Consider the following 18,901-nt stretch of genomic DNA (forward strand, 5'->3'; position numbering starts at 1 on the left):
AGAGTTCTCATGATTGAAGTATCTTTGGGATAAAACCTAAGACTGAATCAATCTTCTGGCTGATCCCTCAGATGAGACTGCAGCTGAGGAGGGTGTGGAGGGCTTCTGCTAAAGACAGTGAAGGACATGGAGATGCAATATTATCCTCTGACTAATGACAGAGGGAATAGGAGGCAAAAGTAAGTGAGCACTTCATCACTGCCTGATTTTCCAGAGTGTTGAGGGCTGGAGACTGCAAGATGGTGTTAACCTGGGATGCTCTGTACACACTTAACACTTTTTAAAGAAATGCATCTGTGTTGAAAGCCTGTAAGCTAAAACCAAAGCAGAGTTAGTAAGGAAGCAAAGCAAATATCAGCATGACGGCGGAGAGAAATATTCAGATTGTTCGTTGGCCTAATCGAACTGAAAGGAAACGCTCAGGTAAGGTGTAATGGTTTTATTCTACATTTTTGACGGTCAAAGGTGCGGGAATGTAAGATCAAATTAAAACATGTCTAACTCAGAAAAGTAAAATGACACTTAAATGTAAGATGAAACAACAAAATAAGCCTAAATATTTTGTCCTTAGATTAAACTTGATGTACTAAAACAACAGAAAATGTGCGCTTGTATTTTCCAGTCATTTAACACCACACCACACTGAGGGGCCTGCTGCCAGGTTACACACTGAACAAAAGCCAGACAATTTGTAATATTTAGTACATTTTAGCATTATCAGTCAGCCTGCCTCACAGCTGAGGCAGATGTACTGGGCTTTTGTTAAGGATGCAACTCAGTAGGAGGCGGCAGTCTCTGTTTGCTTAGTTACACTGCACTCGCTCAGACTTACCAAGGGAACACAGAGCTCCTGCTGCTGGAGCCAGGAGACCCGTAACAAACCTTTCTGCAGGAGGGAGGTCAAAGGTTTTCTTTCATAAAAGGCTATCTATCCACTTTTGCACCAAATATTATGCACAGAAACCTGTGTTGGTTAAGCATCACTAAGATGCTTTGTTTCGGTCCAAAACCTTTTATCCACTACGCTTAAATCTCTGCCCTATGCCCCAAAATGCTGCATTAATGCAATACACTCTCCTTCAGATTATTTTCGGCCCACGTAACTCAATGAAAAACTCTCATGTAAAACACAATTTAAAACGATAAATGTCTCCTCAAAATAAACCTGTCCTTTGACATTAGAGATAGTATTATTCCTGAGACTACACTTCAGATATCCTTCAAAGAAATTGTACCATGTAACAAAATAACTTTCTGTCCTACCTTTTGCTGCAACTGGTATTCTATTCAGATATTCCTATGTTGCAACTGCTCCTTAAAACCTCTCTTAGCCGTAACCTGCTGTGATTTTGTGCAGTGATTTTATTTTACTGTCACACCTCTGGAAAGCATCACAACATGAACTTGGTTTTCTTTTCCTCCAGTACTCATCCAACACCTGCACTGTACTAACAAACAAATATATATACTCGGTATGTATACCACTCAATGGCCCATATACTGTATGTAGACTAACACAGGTTAGAAAGACTGTGCTAATGATACTTCAACAAACCTGCAGCTCTGGTAACAGAGATAGCATTTAATCCAACTAAAACCTAGAATGCAAGAACTTGACATTTAATAAAAAGGCTGAGAAAGTGGGTGGATACAATGCTCACCAGACTAGCGTGTGTCTCATACTGACACACTGTGGCATTAAAGTCAGAATTTGCATCATAACCACACAAAGCCTGCTACTCCATTCTCAGATAATCTTTATTTAAAAAAGAGAAAGCACTGACACTCTCTACACAATAAAGGTCAGAGGAACAGCTTAAAGAAAATAAAGACATGTAAAATATCCCGGGAACTCAACATTTTAGGCACAAAAACATGCATGTAGAATATACTGTATATGTGTGCACATACAGACAAAACAAATTGCTTAACAGGTCGAAGTGAGAGCACCAGCAGCCTTTCACCTTTAGATGGCAGCACCTCCATAACAGTCCAACACCTTCTCACAGGGACTGCATTACCATTGTATAGGTAAAGCAGCATTATGAGATATGACAATGTGCACTACAGTATACACTAATATCATGGTCTGCACTTTGCATTAGCGTGCTAGCTCAAGGAACGAGGCTGTACCTGTATGAGGTGAAGTTGTCATAGGATCCCACAGTGTAGTGTCTGAACAGTCTCTTAGTGCGGTCCTCCCGAGTCTCTGTAAAACAAATTAAACGCATTTTAATTTGCAACCTTTTGTCCCAGATTGGAGAAAAGGTGCTCGATGCATGCACTTCTTGAATATCATTAAGGAAGGACACCGTTTATAAGGGATTATAAGAAGCTCTTGGTATGTAAGGATAAAATGAAACTGTAAAATGTAATTCTGTTAGCACCAAAAGGGGTTACGCTTCCACAGAGAATGAATTATCATGACCATGCTTCATTTATCATAAACTACCACATTATAATTGTCCCATGGTAATTTTATGTTTTTCAAACAGTCAAATAATTCCATAATTCTTCATTTAAAGCATTTCCTCTGAAGCTGGCAAATGCACTAGAATGGGAACAATGTTAAGCTCAATTAATATTGTGAGTAAGTGTGTGTTTGTGCGAGTGTGTGTTTCTTGTCAGCATGTGGGTAGATTTATCCTATGGGAGTGCTGATAGAGATCGATGCCCTCTCCCCATTCCAATAATACACACTGCAACTCCACTAAACAGCAATCTGCTGACTACACAACCCGACAACCTTTCACAGCACACAGAAAATCTTAATTGGGCAACGCTGTGAGAGCGAGGGGTGTCCTCGAGGTGATGTGAGACAAATGGCACGAAGCCATGACTCTGGCTAGTAATCCTGGTCACATGTCCTTCCACTGCTAGTGTTTCCTGTCACTGACTGTGCTATCAAATAAAGGCACTACTTCAAGCTGTTGAGATATCCACTATACTTGTGTATGAGAAAGACTTCGACTTGTAAAGAGCAATAAGGGATAGAGATCAAGTGACTGAGCAGACTTGAAGAGGCTGGTATCCTCAGATCCACTTCAGCCTGTCCATCTGACTGTGTGTGTGAGTGACAGACTGCCAGCTGAGTCAACCTGAAGCTCTGATAACTGCATCCAGTGACACTTGGTGACAAACCAGAAGGACCAAAAAAGGGAATAAAGACAAGATGTAGCAATCCTCTGAACCATCATCCTCTGCTCTTCCTCTCACCTGCCTTCTCATTTTCTTCCCCTGTCGTTCTCCTAAAATTCTCCTTGTTTACCTTGTTCCTCACAATCAAATCTGTCTCTCTTATGTTTACACATTCATTTGATTCAGAATGATTGCAAAAGTGTAGCTGTTCCATTCCCTCATTGAACATGCTCCACTCAAAAGAAGGGCACTGATTTAATGAATACACCGTACAGAAAAAAAACAAGCTCTGTCTACTATTAAATAACAGGATTATCCACCAAAAACAGGCAGACATGTTTAAATGGTTTTCAGCGCAGCTTCCAAGAAGCTTGATAGCTTTTTGCAACTGAATATGTAACATGAAGTTTTGCATTCACTCCATCAGAAGAAAGGAAATCATGGGATTATTTCTAATTTAACGGCAGTGATTAAATCAATAAACCTCAATAAATACTGGGAAAAGCATGTTCAGTAAGGTGATAGGTGTCATAATGAATTCAAGGCGTTCAGGTCTTTTCTCTGAGGTGAACAAAAGTTATTTCATAAAAATCCTCTATACAACCTTTAGCTGTTTATCTGAATTGTCTTTCTGAGGGTTTCCTAAGTGTATATCCCTGTGGATAAGGATTAAGTTACAAAAAAATGCACAGAGGATATCTTCCTTTTGGCACCCACTCCCCTTGTATGGGTTTATAGGTGTATTGGAAAACTGCCGAGGCAATGATGTTATAGCAACAATGTAAGCAGCAGTTAAGTGATGTCACTATCCTATCCTCCTAATGAGACCGTGTTTCTATAGCTTTCTCTGCAGCAAAATAAGGACCAGTGAATTGTTTTTAACTTGATCTGACATCTTACAACCTGGATGAGAGATAGGAAACTTAAGAGTAGATACATCAAATTAAATTTAGAATGAAATGAAGCTGAGTGATTCTTTTTGTGAGGATATCAGTGGAGGTAAGGTATTGAAAAAAAAGTGAGGTGAGCTGATTGGTATTTCGTCTGGTCCAGAAGGTTACTCAACGTGTTCTCTTGGGAGGAAAGACGTGGCATTTTGTTAACAGTGCTTGTCGAAGGGAAGATGAGACGAAAAAGTTGATATTTGGGCAGAAAGTTATGAATGAGTCAGCAATTGTCTTCTCCTGCACATTTAGAGTCCATCTTTTACAGTCCTCACGAAGCTTTCACACACACACTCCTCACATATCATCAGAAAAGCCCTTCAAAGAGGACAAAAGAAAAAGAAAATCAGCTAAATGTTGGATAATTTCTCGAGTTAGTGAGCGTGAATTTGCAGACTGACAGTATTTTGTGTGTCTGAGCAGAATATGTGTTTCTGTATGTACAGTGTGTGTGCGTGCGTGCACACATTGTGATACCAGATGCAGTCTAAGAGTGTGAAATGTAGCTCATTCATCACAGTTGTCATCTATTTTGTACAGCCCAGGAGCATCTAAAGGCAGGGCCCTGATAGCACAGATAACCTAAACTCCACTTCCATCTATCACAAGGACGCAAGCACACACACACACACACACACACACACACACACACACACACACACACACACACACACACACACACACACACACACACACACACACACACACACACACACACACACACACACACACACACACACACACACACACACACACATACACACCACAAAAGGATGTTAAACATTGTTCAAGTTGACGTATATTAAGAGCGTTTTGAGGTTTATTTTAAATATTTTTGAGGTTTGCCTTCTGGAGGCCATGGTTTATCTCCAGTCGGGAACAAAATAAGGAGAAGCATCTTCCAATCTTCACCAGAGCTAAGTCCTCTGGGCTGTCAGGGAGTTAGGTACGCTGAGATTCCAGAGAACAAAGACAATTATCTACTCAGTAAACTCATTGTAATAGAGTCGTTTCAAAATAAAGCAAATTAAATGATTACCATCTATTTCAAGCACCATGAAAAAAAGGATGGATTCGGCTGGATTTAGACATACTGTTGCTGTTGAGGTCCAGATAAAACATTCAGTTATAAAACCACTCAAACAATATTGAAAGACCTACAGTTTCTTTCAGAAAAAAACCAAATATCTAATGAATTAGCCGAAAAATAGGAAGAGACACAGTGAACACACAGAGGTAGAAGGCAAGAAATGAAATGAGGGAGGCGTTGCCCATTAGTGCTTATTAGAAATTGCCCTAAGTGTGGTTTATTAGGAGATACCTGGAGAGTGAGGCACATGCATTAGACTGTGGATGCTGCTTCTGGGGACAGATACACAGCTGGTGGTAACGACATCAGGAGCAACAATATATGTGTGACTTTATTCAAACAATCAAGTGAATCTGTTACTGGTCAGAGAAACACAATTTCCTGAGCAGCAAACCCAAAAACTGAGAGAGCTTCTGCTGCCCTATGCTTTTTGTGAAAATCACAACTGTACCAATCGTGCTACCGGGCTTTGATTGCATTGATGACGTCCACCTAACCGTAACCCAAAACTACCCCTTATGTTTGTCCCACAAAAATGTGGAGCTGCAGTGATAAAACATTGTGTAATAACTACGTTGGACAAGAGATTTTGCTGAACTAGTTAATTATAGTAAGACTTATTAAATCCTTTTGATAGTAAATATAAAAGCCTGTCATGTAATTTTCTTTTGCTAGTTTGTTACAGTGCCACCAAAAGCAAAACAAGGCCATATTTTTCTTGTCAGCACCACATGACAAGTAATCAAGCTGTATGTTTTCCTCTACACATGCATATTATTCTTTTATTAAAAAAGAAGCTAAAATCCTAGCTCAATTTAGGAAAGGTTGTTTTGCCTTTCTATTTCCCTCGAATTTACAAACAACATTGATTTGAAATCCCCCTTACAGAGATCAACGCTTTGCATCAGCCTGATCTAAAGATGTAATCTGGGATGGATTGAAAGGTTTTGTTTCTTTGTGTTATAAGATGGGAGAATAAGTTGTAAGTCTGCTCTCACGGGTGACAGCTGTGAACCCAGTGCATAGTCGAGACAAAAGCATATTTAACGCATGAGCTGAAACATTGTCGCTCTTCCTGTCACTCTCTTTAACCTGCTGCATCTCTGATTGTTCTGCTGTGAAGGTCCCTGAATGAGCTCACGGTGATTCTCTACTCTGTACAAATTGTTACACCATCACTGTCCTTGTCCGAAGGACGCAAGAGCTACATCCCACACACACACATGCACAGAGACACGAACCAATACATGCACACGCACCATCTCCGAGCCTTGCTGGATGAGAATTAACCTATGCTGTTTTGCCGCTGATAACAGCTTCAGACAAACATGCACACACACTCACAAAAACACACAAATTCATTCAGTGAGCCTCATTGACTTTTTAATTCTTCCACTCCCCCACTAGTCCCTCATTTCCTTTCCACCTTCTCTCTCGGCCTCCTCATTTATGTTGTGTTGTAGTAAACTCTGAGGGCTCCTTACACATTGACTACAAAACACTGATTTAATTGATCAGAATAATGCTCGACTCTCTGGAGTAACATCATCCCAAGAGCAAGACAGCGTGGAGGGGAGGGGGGGGGTTTCAAAATAACAATAAAGACAGAACCATAGTTTCTTTCTTTCTCTTTTGTGCTGTCACACAATTAGCTGTTGCTCCACAGATCCAACAGGGGGTTGCTGGCCCATGCATGTGGCTACAAGGCTAACCCACTTCCACACAGAATAGAGAACAAAGCAACGTCTTCATTTTCTTTTCCCTTTTCATCTTCATGTCTACTCCGGATTTCCTGATCCTCTACTGAACGACTCTTGAAAAAGACTTTTAAAAAAGGTGAATTATTTTTTTCACTCCTGTTTGAAATTAGTCATGCTCACAAGAAGACAGTGTGATAGAGAGGACACTGAAGGAAGAGTAGTCACTACAAAAGAAAGACTTAAAAGCAGGCTCTGTATCAATTTAATCTTTATGTGGTTTGTACATATAGGGAGTTCTGATGAACCATGCATACGGTTTAGAGCTGCAGGATAATCTTCAACATCAAAGGTGACAACTTGAACTGTATGACACACATACTTTATAAATGGGTATGACGCACTACTAGATCTTTCATCCAGCTATTTGTCTGCATACATGGACATGATAAGCAGAAAGTGGGGTTGGTTAATTAACTGTGAAGTATATGTCAGAACAAAAAGAAAGGATGAGGAGGAGAAAAACAGAGAGCAAATGTTAGAGTGGAAAGACAGGGAAGACAGATTAACTAGAAGACTAGAGTAGATGGCAACTGAGTGAAAATATCTCTAAGAGTTTATCGTGTGTTTAATGATGTATCCTGACAAATAGTCCTGATTAGTGTCTTTCAAAACATTATCGCTCAGAAATAATGCACCAACAAACAAGACAACATCATTTTCATCATTTCCTTTAAATGGCTCAGTTTGAATACTGGAGAAAGTAGTAGATTGAGGAGGAGCAGCAACAGCACACATCCAACTCCTGCTGTTGTGTAGAAATCTACTCAAGATATGACAATGCGATAATTGTGGACTAACTATTAAAGCAGTAGGCCCTATGTGTTATTTTTGTTGGGATATACACAGATACACCCGTTTTTGTATTTCTGACAAAGTAGTTGCTCAAGGAGGGTATACTATCTACAGAATAATGGTACCTGTAGTATCAGAATGATTGTTTGCTAATACGTTAACAAAGGGAGAAGCTAAATGAACCAGGGAATACCTGGGATCCCAACTTTGAAGGGATAATCAGGCGAAAATTTACCCTAGGGTCATCAACCAGTATGGAGCTTGCCCGGAAAAACCGGGAGCAACGCTAATAGCCAAAATGGCTTACAGTGCATTCGATCGGGGCAGTGCGCAGAACGCTTCCAAAACAGCATTTTTTAACCACTAACATTGCTCGAAATAGCACCAAACCTCTGCAGTAGCATGACTAGGGTCCCTACACATAAAACGGAGCACCAACAACGTAGTTTGCAAACCCGAAGTTTATTAAAAATAACTGTTTTACAAGACTCACCAACTGCCCCCCATTCCTGGTCCTCTCCAAGGAAAGTCCACACAAGTCGATTATCGAATGCACTGGAGTTCAGTTCAAGGAGGAAAGTTTTGGAATGTATAATTCCATGGAAATTCATATCTAGTGAGTGTTGACACGGAAATGAAAGGAGTTGCCTGTAACTTACATGCAACTCCTTTCATTGGAATTATACATTCCAAAACATTGGACTACTGCCATGCCACTGCAGAGGTTTGGTGCTATTTCGAGCAATGTTAGTGGTTAAAAAATGCCGTTTTGGAAGCGTTCTGCGCACTGCCCCGATCGAATGCACTGTAAGCCATTTTGGCTATTAGTGTTGCTCCCGGTTTTCCCGGGCAAGCTCAATACTGGTTGATGAATGAATGAATGGAGGGCTTACTTGATCAGTTTTCATGCAGAAAAAGACCCTGGGGTCAATTTTTGCCAGATTATCCCTTTAAGGGGAAAAGCTTGGGCAGGGCGGACATGGTTCATCACTTGACCTCAACCTCAGAATGGCACGCTACTTTTACCTTAACGAGGACAGTCATTATTTGCACAATCCCAATTACCAAGAGGTCAACAAAGATAAACATAAGCTATTTCATGTGTTTGAACAAATAACAATTATGGATTGCATCAAGACTTTCTATCTAACACTGCAGCAGATGGTAACTGGAAATAAAAACTTAATAGGCGCTTAGATCAAAGTACTCACTAAGACAATGACATCGCAAGACAGGCTTTTAATAAAACTGAAATGGAGATGAGATGTAATAATATAAGCACTAAAAAAAGAGTTCTTCTTAGCTGTCAGATGTAAGCCGGACAACGTTTTGCCGCTGCTCCATTACTAACAAAGTCAGATCTGCCCCCTCTTATTTCCAAAGACTAAGAAAGGATTGTTTGAGTAGTAGAATGCATTTCATAATCAAGATATATCTATATTAAAAAGGAAAACCTTCAATTACAAACATGTAGAATAAAACGACAGCGTTTATTTGTTCATCAGCAAAGGGCTGAGATTAGGAAGAGGCAGTAGAGGAATATTGTTTCCAGTAATGAAGTGTTTTTCTTTCATTGCAGGGAATTCAACTCTGAGTCGTTAAACTTATAGTAGAGCACACTTGTCTTCTTTAAATGGAAAAGATGCACAGACAGACACTACTCTTTTGTCTACTGTCATATTGCAAATTGTTTATATTTATAGAAGGGTGTATGTTTAGGTTCTCCTTGAAGGTGACATTTTAAAATTAAATGCAGAATGACATGATGTGAGCCATCTGTTTGCTCTCTATATTAGCCATGTGATGATGTCAGGACAATGCAGAGCTCTGGACAGGTAACTTACCCCAGTAGAGGTCATAGAAAGTGTAGTTTGGATATTCTGCCCTCACAAAAGTAACCATCCCGTCTATCCTGCTACACAGCACAGGCAGATCTGACACCATGACCGGGCAACAGTCCATCTTTCATCTCTTAGACATTGACAAGAAGATTGACCGCCAGCTCGAATCACTGAAAAGAGCCGGGCCTGGCCTCCCTCTCATCCTCGCTTAGAGATGATTAAAATCACTCCTGAAACGCCCATTTTGTGCAGTCGAATATTTGAAATTCCTTAGCACCCTATTCCTGTTAAAGTACTTTCCAATGTCTTCATTTTGAGAGTGAAATAAGACTCCCTGGATGAGTAGCAATGAAAACTGAGTGTCAATGTCTCTGGCTTAAATGTCCCATTTTATTTCAGCCTCCAGCAAACAACTCCGGCATAATATTTTGCATCTGTGCTGCTCTGCTGTCTTTCTTTTTTCTCCTCCCCTCTCTCAGAAGTGGTTGGTTTGTTGAAGAGCCTTCAGAGAGCTCATTGTTACCGTGTAAGTGTCAGCGTCAGAGACCAACAGCTATAAATACCTCTGCTCTATCAAAGTGCAAGCCTTGAATAATTCAGTCAAATTCAAACAACAAGAAGCAACTACTGTACAAGCTCATTGACGGCTCATCACCACACGCCTTTAAGTCAAGGTTGAAACAAGCAGAGATGAAATCAGAAAAACACAGACAAACAAACGCATATTTCTAGGAATGACAAAGGAAGCAGGAGTAGTGTTCAGTGTTCAGTACAGGAACAAACTTCCCTAATATATGGAATAAGTGAGCATTGGGGTGTTCATAGAGATTCTGCCCTCCTTTTCTCTTCCGTCATTTCCTGTAACCTCTCTTCTGTACACTTCTAAATAAAGGATCTAAAAAATACTTTAAAAAGCAACAGCAGCATTCATGTTTATATTAGCAGCAAAAATCCAAGTATAAAATCAAGGATCTTTTATCATCATTCCTAATTGCATCAAGTTCATGAAATACGAGTTGTGTGCAAAGCTTCTGTCTCTTTCTTTCCCAGTGCTTACAAAGGCCAAATATTTTACTGAACTTCAAAGGGGAATATTGCTCTGAGAGAAATGAAGGGAGGGAGAGTAAGACACGGCGAAAGAAAACAGGGGTGCCTCGGTGTAGAGGTAGGCACGAGATTAGTCATGCCAAGTCAGAGCTAGGTAAGCTACTGTGTGTGTGTGTGTGTGTGTGTAGTGTGTGTGTGTGTGTGTTTGTGTTGTTGTATGTGTTGTCGAATCATGGTAATGTAAGGGTTTATCTAAACCAATGATTCAACCCCGGGCTGAAGGAGTGTAGCTAACTACTACAGGTGAGTAAGGTGAGTGAGCAGCCATGACACTGTGAAATAGTCTTTTAGGTTTGGATGCAGTAACCTGCACATGCGTGTAGGTGCATTTTTTTTTGTGTGTGCCTATGTGTTTGTGTGCAAGGGACCTGCTGTCATCCAATACGGCCCCTGTCAAATAAGATATGTCTCTGCTCCTCTGTGAGACCTGCTTCAGCTTTGATTCATTGTTCAAATTGCACTGCCATCTATTATGATTTGATATGGATCTGTCCTCCAGATAGAGAGATGGCTCAACACACTCGACTGACTTCTGATGAAAAGTACAGATAGGGGCCATCACTCTGCTGCGAACAAACAAACACAACACTCACACAAGCCCCCACACACCTTGGGATGTGTCACTGTAGGACACTTCACATGGATTTTTTTGTAAAGGGGTAAACGGCAGGACTCCTCTGGAACTGCCAGGCTATTACACTGACTCAGCTTAACTTTAATACCAAGACATGTCTTCCCACCCCTCTCTCCCTCCCTCTCTAACCCCTCCTTCCCTCTCTCTTTCTAATAAGATGGATTAGTTCGCTATGCTAATCTAACTGCTGACTCCACACATAATATAGACAATAACTAGAGTGTGTATGTGCATAAGCATATATGTGTAAAAAAGCCTGCATATTTGCATGCATGTGCACAGGCACTGCTCTGTAGTGTCAGCATTTGCATATTCACTGCATTTTAAAAGTCACCACCAGAGAGTTTCTGACTGAACTCAATATCTACGTGATGTGCAATCCGGGCTTGAACAAACACATTACATCCGATAGAGGACTAAACTGAGAGTAGTTTGTCATTGAGAGCTAAATGCTTTTTTGTATGTCTTACTAGCTTGCTTAGTTTAACCTTTGAGAACACTAAAAAACTGCAGACTGAATAAATCTGAACAATTAGACCTAAAATATAGAGTAGCTGCTATAATGAATCACAGCTTAAGATGGACAAGGTGACTGTGATTGCACACAGGGCTAGGTGAGGGATGAGGACACACATATATTCTGCCACAATCGCATATTTGGTCTTAAGCTGTCTTGTTTTCAAAATCCTGGAAAAACTGGAACAGAAAAATAACATATGTATGGTAAGCTCAATTGAAAATGCTACAAAAATACATACGAATTATTGTATTGAAAATATATAATTATGTAACATTTGGTCATGTGAAACTTCTAAAGCATGCAACTTAAGCTTAACTTTGTCTCAGTTAACAGCTTGTCTTGAGCTGCCGTTGAATAATCCTCCAAAGGCTACAAAGAAGGCAAAAAAAAGTATAACATAAAAGGGGAGAAACAACAGTGATATAATGTGCTCTCAGCAGCAAGCAGAGGGAAAGGTGTGATAAGAAATACGCAGGTGTAATCAACACGTCTTTGATGTGTCTGGCTCTTTTAACACACAAAAACATTCATTTTCACCATGTTAGGGAAACATTTTAGGGGTGAAGGGGTTGAAGATCGTCCCAATATTGAAATGCTGATGCCATGACAAAGATGGGCAAACAGAAGGAAAGATAATGGGATAGTGGTGATGAAAAGGAGAGAAAGGGTTGAAGTTGCAGTTATTCCTGTCAAAATGTCAAGAGAATTGTCAGCGGACTAAAATGTAACTTAACTGAATCTATATATGTGCTGAATTTGCCTTTGCATGCAACAATTCACATTTTGAACATTAAAAAATGGTATTACCCACCCTTGCAGGATAGCCCATGAGCTATTTGGATTAAAGAGTAATAGTCTTGCTTTACACAGTCACAGTTTGACAACTACTCCTTCCTTTGTTTAAAATCCACAAATGGCTCCCTGTCCCCATGGACTACAACATATTCTGGTCTGTCTTTTATTTCGTCTTTTTGTTCTAATGTTCCAAGAGCACTCATATCCCAGCAAAGAATATTTCCATGATTGATTATTGAGTAAATCTTTACTTATTTAGTCAAGCCTTTGTCTTAATGCCTCAATGTTGTAGTATGTGGACACATGAACATTGTTGTCCGTTGTTTCAGTTAGTCTTCTGCTTTAACGTGAAACAGAAGAGCTTTCTAATAAGGAAGCTGCACTAAATACAGCTATATAAACACAGTCAGCTGTCTTCGGCTAAGATCATATTTGCAAAGCAAAGTTAGAATAGAGCCCTCTATATTTGTCTGTTAAAGTGTTAATGACCATAAAGGATTTTCTAATCAATGACATTGCGAAACAGGGTCAACAGACTTAAACAGGCTTAGATTATTGATATCCATCATCCAGCAATAACTATTATACTTGCACCTTGGATATATGTCGGGAAGAACCGCGCTAGAAATAGCAAGGAGACCCCCAACTTTTGACTAGACACCTCCCTGTAATCTCCCATAGAAATCCAGTGGCATATCTGTTTCCTCTCTCCTCCATCCTACCCTCCAACTTTCACTTCCCATGTCAATCTCAGCTGCCGCAGCAACGCTGATGTTTAAGCATTCTGGGGGAGTGCAGACACACTCCAAAACTTCTTAATGGGCAGGCTAAAAATAGCTCAGGCTGGATCTGACTGGGCTGATTCATGCGGCTGTGAGTCATTCAATGTGCCGCGGTGTGAGAAGAGCCAGGGAATACAGCGAACGAGCACAAAGAGAAAATAAATAAATGTTTTTTTGCTTGTTAAGACATAAAATCATCGAGAAAATCGAGGATGGCTGTTCCCATCACAGAGAAAATGTGCATTACAATGCTGTGAGTGTGTGTGTGTGTGTGTGTGTGTGTGTGTGTGTGTGTGTGTGTGTGTGTGTGTGTGTGTGTGTATGGAGGTCTATAAGGACATTTGAGGCCGCGGGGCAACCTAAGAAACATTAAGGCTAGTATGATGGAAAACTGGGGCTGGTAAAAATGCATTGCTGTCTCATTTACCATTGGCTATAGCAAGCCCGTTTCTAGTTGACGGATAGGGGGGTGGGGTCTTTAGGGTGGAGGGCTGTAAGATCCCAACAGATTGTAGCCGGCAGATTAACAGTACTATTGCTGAAATGAGTGGCCCCCGGCAATTTGCAAGCATCATTAGAAAAGGAAGAGCAGTTCATACTCACATCATTATCCCCTCCATTACCACGGGTAAACATCTACTATTAACCCCCACATACAGGCCAGCTGCATGTGTGCTGCGCGTGTGTGAGAGGGGTGGGGTGTTAGCAGGACGGGGAAGGTTATTCAGGCATATTTTACAGATTTAACAACAGACTGAGTTTTTATTACAATAATCTATAACAACACATTAATACGGCACACCTTCCCAACACAAACCGTTTACCCACAGCCAACAGCGTTTCCCCACTGCATCACTCATTGTACTCTTAATGAATTCAATCAATAGTCGTTGCTTTTCTCCCTCATTTTCTCCATCATTCGCTCATGCCCTCTCCTATTTGTTTTACCCCTCGGTTTTCTACACTTTGTCTTTGTTTTCCCTCCCTCTCTCCGTCCCCTGGAGCAGCGGTTGAAGATGAACTGTTGGCTGCAGCTCGCCCCGGCCGCGCTGAGAGAGACAGGAGCAGTGTGGTGACAGATAACAGCCGAGATGGTTTAAGCTGTGCCTTTCTCACATGGTCACCTGCTTCCTTTCTCTGTCTCTCTATTTCTTGATGGCTGTCTTTACCTACCCCCTGTCGCTCTCCCAAACTGAAACAGCTTTTTCCATCATCACATTTTTTTTTTGTTGTCTCTAACCCCGTCTCCATCATTCCTCTTTTAAACCTAGTAGAGAGGATTGAAAAGAGATGGAGGCAGAGATTAATCAAGAGGGATGGCACTTTCAGAGTCATGACTCATGGGTGATGTACAGTGGCAGAATGAGAGAAGGAGAGAGAGAGCAGCAGTATTTGGGCTACTTAATTGTAGACAAGGCTGTCTTTGCTGCTTCACTACGCTGAGACATATTGCCCTTACTGTCAGTGACGCCTCAATGGTTGCTTTCACATAAACAACTACATGTGTGTGTTGTAGTGTGTGTAATTCTGCTGTTGTATTACTGATGATGAATCAAAAGATGATGATGAGATTTGCTTTGAAATGCCTCAGTAGATTCAGAAATTAGCATGTTATTAAATAATATATTAAACATATTGCAATGTATAATATGCTTTCATTTGGATCATTAGATACAATTATATTCTAATCCCCTTCATTTACACCTAGCTTTTCTAGATTTTGGACTAAATGGATAGAATTCTAATATGTGTGACTCATATTTGTGACATTTCATTCATTTTAAAAGGGGATGCTTTTGCAGAGATTGTGTATGGTGGGAAAAAGCTTCGGGACCAGTGTGCTTCATGTGATTCTGCAATACTGTGTGTGACCACAATGCCAACCATTTCCTAACAGCCCTGCAGCATCGTTCTTATGGGTCGAGTTGAAGTATGAGCGAATCAACAGTTTGACATTCTTTATTTTAACTTAATGTGACGTATTTCCGGGTTAAATGGCTCATGTGTCTGTAGTTTGTAATCAACACTTTTTTTTGTTTTAATTGATTGGATGATTTAAAGTGAGCATGGTTCAAAACAGAGTGATATGTTGCTGTTAAGATACAGACAGGACCACCACCGTCAACTGTGTTAGTAAATTATGGGGGGAAGGACAAGAGAGAATTTAGTGAATCGGACAAATATACATCCAAAAAAACGTCCTCCAATCTCACTCTGCAAGCTACACCAAAACCAACAGCTGATGGCTAAGAGACGTTGCCTTAACATAGAGGATTTATTTATGTATAAGCTTCGAATTGAAGATGACTCATCAAAACAAGTTTTCTTACAAGAGAAAAAAGGGGACATTTACTGTAACTTACATTTTGCACACAAAAAATCAATCAATTCATCTCAACAATACACACAGGAACCCACTGTGTGTATTTAAATGTGCCTTGTGTTCTTCAGGGTGAACTATCAGCATTTTCATTAACAGCAGGAATAATTGTACCCTGAGGATTAAAAACAAATATCAAATACAAAAACAACAATACGTGGAGTCCTAGAGGAAGGACACAGGAGGCAAAAGACACACTTATTGCTAAGAAATAGGTATTGGAGGGTTCTGAGTTTTCCAGGATTTATGAGTGAGTGGGGCTCAATATCAGGCCCATCTCCCTCCCTCCTCGTTCTTTTTCTCTCTGAAAGACACGCTCTGCTGTCTCCACTTTGCTGTCCTTTAAAGTATGCTCCACCATCCGTCTCCCTCGCTATCTGGCCCTTTCCTTCCCGCCTTCCCCTATCTTTTTCTCACAATGCATTTAAATGGGGTATTTAGAGATTCCGGCCTTGCTCATCTCTTCACACATACTTAAATGTAACCTCAATCCTTCAACAACCCTTTGAAAAGGAAAATACCCGGTTTCTTGAAGAAATACGTCCCAGTAGATGCATGATGAGCACACATGGAATGGGGAGCATTTTTATGACAAACTTGTCCGTGGCCCACCTCCAAAATAATCACTGACAGCAGCATCTCGTTGAACTTTTTTACACAATGACCAGATGTTTTGATGATGCTGCAAAAGTTGTTGCCTCTGAGACTACAAAATGTGCCATCTGCTAATTAAAGGAGTAAACGGGAATGTGGCCGAGTTACTCTGATGTAGTTTACAAAGGGTTCCTTTTTAATCTGTCACAGTGGGATTGATCCCAGGTTCTTCATAATCAGCATATATTAAGCGTTTATTAAAATAAAGCTGACCTTTAAACAGATTTACGGTGTTAATATGCCTTCATTGGTGACTGCAAGATGGGGACTGTTTTCCGTTGTGTAATTTTGGTGTATTACTGCCCCAATGATATTGAGTGATTTTAGAACAACCCTATTATTTGGCTGTCCGACAAATGTTTAGCTTTCTAAAACATCAGGGATTGCATTAATCACACATTCTTTAGGTAGTCTCAAGCACGATTGCTTCTTGACTTTCATGAAACATCTGAAATTCAAATTCAGGAATATTCTCAGTTGACAAAATGACAATAAGTAGATAAAGCAGGTTTCTGGGGAAGGGGTAACACCAAAAAGAAGTGTACACCAAACATCATAGAGGTGTATTATGCCATCAGTGTTAACTTTAAAACAGCAAAAAGGAAGCATGGAGCCTTTTAAAAACAAGAAAATATATTTAAAAAGGCCCCTAATCTGGCGACTGACTACATGTTTTGAACACGAGCTAAACAGGCTGACCTTTTCAGTGCACCTGCGTTTAATTAAGCATTAATTAAGAGACCCCAAGAGCTCGCCAATCTTTGGTGAAAATCTCAAGGTAGTCAGCAGTCACCACGGGAGGCAAATGTCAACTAATGAAGGAGGAAGTAGAAGCTTTGAAAATTGATTGTTTTATAGAGAATTAGCTCACAGCATATTACATTGTCATATTGGATCTGTAAACAGGAAAGAACTGCAATCAAAAAATAATCTGGCAGATCAGATTTTGATTAGACCACTGTGAGGATATCTCATCCAAGTGTTACGATTATATTGCAAGAGGTGGAAGAGGTAAATGTAGAATAGAGGGCCCCCCATCAACAAAATGGCTGCATTTCTTTTTGCCTGGACAAACAAAGATTTCTGATAGGGGTTACGATACTCCATAGCAGTAGGGGGGTCAGGTGTGGATACGATTCACCCTGAGACTACAGAGTGAGCTGCTACAACCAGTTCCTTCAGCACACACTGTGGCGGTTTGGGGTAAGGATGATGGTTACTTTTCTAGTTTTGGATATTGTAATTAATAAACAGTAACATTAAGGAAAATTAAGATATAAAGAGAGTATTTTGTCTACTTTTTGTTTGTTTGCTACTAATTCATGCATATATCCTGACACCATAGCAACAGCTACAGGAACTATTCTACTTCTCAGCACCATGCCGTGCCACTGTATCACGGCAGAGCAACACACTACAGCAAGATAGAAATGTGTTGCAATAGGGCAGTATGAGTGCAGAATGTGTGTATGTATGTGTGTGTGTCTGTGTGCATGTAGAAGCCTTACCTAGCCGCGGGTCATACTGCCTCATCTGGACTTCTTCCACATAATCTGCTGGAAACCATCCTGTCCTCCCTTTGACAGTGCCTTCCCAGAAACCTCCTTCCCCTATACTCAGCACTGAAAAGAGAGAAAGAATATTGTCAAACATTGAAATAAAACATTCCTAGTTGTCATTATTGTAAGGTTGTTGAACCTTGAAAAAGAGACAAGGACAAAGTGAGAGATTTAGGTCTCCATTGTTTGGGTGCGTGTACACAGAGGGAGAAATACATATTTTTGTGTTACAAATACACACATGTAACACAATCCGAATGAAATGGTCCGTAACTTATGAACCATACCAAGGCTTTGGCAACATACAATTTGTTCTCTTTAATGCTAATAAAACAACTTTAGAATTTGAAAAATATAGAGAAAGAAAGACTTAATATTAGAAGGGACACAGTGGAGGGAAAAGACATTAAGGTCAACAAGAAAAAGGAAAAGGGGATGGTGAAAGAGAGCAAGAAGGCGGTAAGGAGAAGGAGAGAGATTCCTTCTAAGTTCCGCTGTGGTAATTAGAGATGAATGTATAGTTGATATTGATCTTCCTTGCAGGACTGAGCCAGAGCGCTCATTTCTACAACACTCATCCATTATCCCAGAAAACAGACACACACACACACACACACACACACACACACACACACACACACACACCTCAGAGATCACCAACTGGAACTGAAGCTTTGCCTGAGCGAGCCCTTCTTCTAAACTGGTTGCTAGGTTACGGCAGTATGATGTTGCAGCCAGAAGACAGCCTGTTAAATGATGCAGTCTACTTCCTCCAAACTATTTTTCTCCTCCGGCAAGGGGACATGTCACGGTGATGTAACCGGGGGCACTATGGAAAGCAGCCAGCTGGACTTCATCTCCACTCACATGACAGGGAAAGTTAAAAGTTCAAATATCAGCCATTT

The 18,901-nt window shown here is 40.4% G+C and overlaps 1 protein-coding gene across 1 annotated transcript in view; it reads right to left on the reverse strand.

Moving 5' to 3' along the window:
* The window catches only part of shank3a (SH3 and multiple ankyrin repeat domains 3a), a 144,758-nt gene that overhangs the window by 20,364 nt on the left and 105,493 nt on the right, over positions 1-18,901 (reverse strand). Inside the window, exons 14-15 of the mRNA XM_063874708.1 lie at positions 17,946-18,059; positions 2,134-2,209 (exon numbers count right to left, since the gene is read on the reverse strand). Of these exons, the coding sequence (XP_063730778.1) occupies positions 2,134-2,209; positions 17,946-18,059 (190 nt within the window). The remainder of the gene's footprint in view (positions 1-2,133; positions 2,210-17,945; positions 18,060-18,901) is intronic.

This window comes from Eleginops maclovinus, chromosome 2, assembly GCF_036324505.1.
Source record: "Eleginops maclovinus isolate JMC-PN-2008 ecotype Puerto Natales chromosome 2, JC_Emac_rtc_rv5, whole genome shotgun sequence".
In the NCBI taxonomy this organism is placed as follows: domain Eukaryota; kingdom Metazoa; phylum Chordata; class Actinopteri; order Perciformes; family Eleginopidae; genus Eleginops; species Eleginops maclovinus.